At 29.8% G+C, this 1,771-nt stretch overlaps 1 protein-coding gene across 1 annotated transcript; it reads right to left on the bottom strand.

The window, feature by feature from the left end:
* Window positions 1–111: 111 nt before the first annotated feature.
* Window positions 112–1,225, bottom strand: LOC110035328 (bifunctional riboflavin kinase/FMN phosphatase-like). Its single transcript, XM_020739561.1, has 3 exons — window positions 1,065–1,225; window positions 465–548; window positions 112–372 (listed from the first exon to the last, which is right to left on the bottom strand). The coding sequence occupies exons 1-3, from the start codon at window positions 1,116–1,118 to the stop codon at window positions 226–228; spliced, it is 285 nt and encodes a 94-aa protein (XP_020595220.1). The 5' UTR covers window positions 1,119–1,225; the 3' UTR covers window positions 112–225.
* Window positions 1,226–1,771: the final 546 nt, after the last annotated feature.

Raw genomic sequence — 1,771 nt, 5'->3', positions numbered from 1 at the left:
TAAATTTCCCTTCCATAAAATGCAACACGACTAAACAAAGCCTAAAATAAATGATAATTTTTTAAAATAAAAACTAGCTACTTTGTACTAAGTTACAACTTTTTTCATCATTTATTAAATGCAAACAATATAAGAGTGTTTTATTCTATGTTTGCTCGTTGTAATATGGTGTAGTTATTTGACAGAGATTACGATTTCCAAATAATAGTTGCTTCATCTCCACCATTAGCAACAATTGTTCAATTGAAAAGAATTTTTTAAATATGGATCATCTTTGTAACCTGCGTATATTGGAAGCTCAAGGGCTTTCTCTGCTATCCTCCCATCCTGACGGATTCTCTGAATCAAGCTATCAAGTGATGGAAAATTAGCCTACATTTGAAAAATAAAAAAGTAATATTAGCCTAAAACAAAAAAAAAATGTTATAGGGAGGCAAATAAAATTTCTTTTTTCGTCCTAATACCTCTGGCCTTATATAGCCCACGACAACAAGGCGTAGCTCCTCCCCATAGAAATCATCATCGAATTCATGGAGAAGCCATGGCTCCTGCAGGGACAAAATTCTTCAGAAATATTTTTTATTCAAAATTTTCGTCAGCCAAATTAGAAGGTCTGTATGGGATCATTTTTATTTTTTGCTTCAATTTTGTATGTTTGTTTTGTTTTGTTGATTATATTTTGATTTGAAATAAAAAATATTTTTTATGTTGAAAACAAAAGAAAAAACATGTGAACATGCACCAAACAAAAATATTTTAAAAATAAAAGTAAAAACAAAAAATAAAACCGACATTTACATACAAAACAATTCTTATATATTTACAAATCTAGCACCCAAACTTTAACTTTACATTTATAACACTCAAATCATTCCTATCATATAAAAAATATCACTATTATTAACTTTTAAAAGTGAAGTACACATTTTCAAGCTTAGATATATGATATAAAAGTAAACAAAGTTCAGGTGTTACATATGTAAAGACGTAGGAATTGTTTGGTAGATATGTAAACCTTCCTAAATAAAATTGATAACAGGCCCTAAGCAAATCAGTGTACTCACCACTGTCTTTTCCGTATTATTGAAGTACGGATTCCATCCTATGCTCATGACCATCTTGTAGATACCACGAGTAGACAATTTGGCCCAACCAAAATAGACACCAGATGTGTGTTCAGATAGTAAACCAGAGATGTTCTCTGCTGGTAGATTCGCTGTAGTAACACCAAAAATGAAACAGATCAGAATATAAAAAATAATATGGATTAAAAATAAGTATATGTTGAAAATAAATCACAAGACTAATTAGGTTCAGTTGTATCCAAACCATGCAAATCCAATTTCAGTAACGTATCTTCAATAACTATTACCCCATAGTCCTTTAAATATAATCATGATGGTCAATGATTGATGTTTGTAGCGGTGTTCTTTAGGTATTATTCATTAAAAACATATGTTGCCAACTATTGTTTTGCAGATGATATAACTATGGAGTTCCAAATTTCCATTTTATATGTTTTTTTCATAATTTTATAATGCAATTTGGGGTGTCCTATAGATATACGCAAATTTTAGAGGAAAAAGGCAATGAATTGCTTATGGTATTCCAAATTCAAATTGGATGATGATTGTCCGCATTGGGAATTAAAAAACAAAAAAAAAAGTAATCTGAATTTAAGTTGAACTTGATACCATACCAACCTTATCTACCGATCCAGACTATAAAGAGTTTACAGTGGCCTAAAAAATACAATTAAAAATTTTTTTCT

This window comes from Phalaenopsis equestris, unplaced genomic scaffold (genome assembly GCF_001263595.1).
Source record: "Phalaenopsis equestris unplaced genomic scaffold, ASM126359v1 Scaffold197302, whole genome shotgun sequence".
Classification (NCBI taxonomy): domain Eukaryota; kingdom Viridiplantae; phylum Streptophyta; class Magnoliopsida; order Asparagales; family Orchidaceae; genus Phalaenopsis; species Phalaenopsis equestris.
This window is presented reverse-complemented; position numbering and strand designations above follow the sequence as displayed.

Bases quoted from the DNA above. Each gene is read 5' to 3' on its own strand.
- LOC110035328 (XM_020739561.1), bottom strand. From the start codon at position 1,118: ATGGTCATGAGCATAGGATGGAATCCGTACTTCAATAATACGGAAAAG. The intron at 549-1,064 runs GTGAGTACACTG...TTGTCCCTGCAG, and splicing joins ATAATACGGAAAAGACAGTG to GAGCCATGGCTTCTCCATGA. The intron at 373-464 runs GTATTAGGACGA...TTTCAAATGTAG, and splicing joins TGGGCTATATAAGGCCAGAG to GCTAATTTTCCATCACTTGA.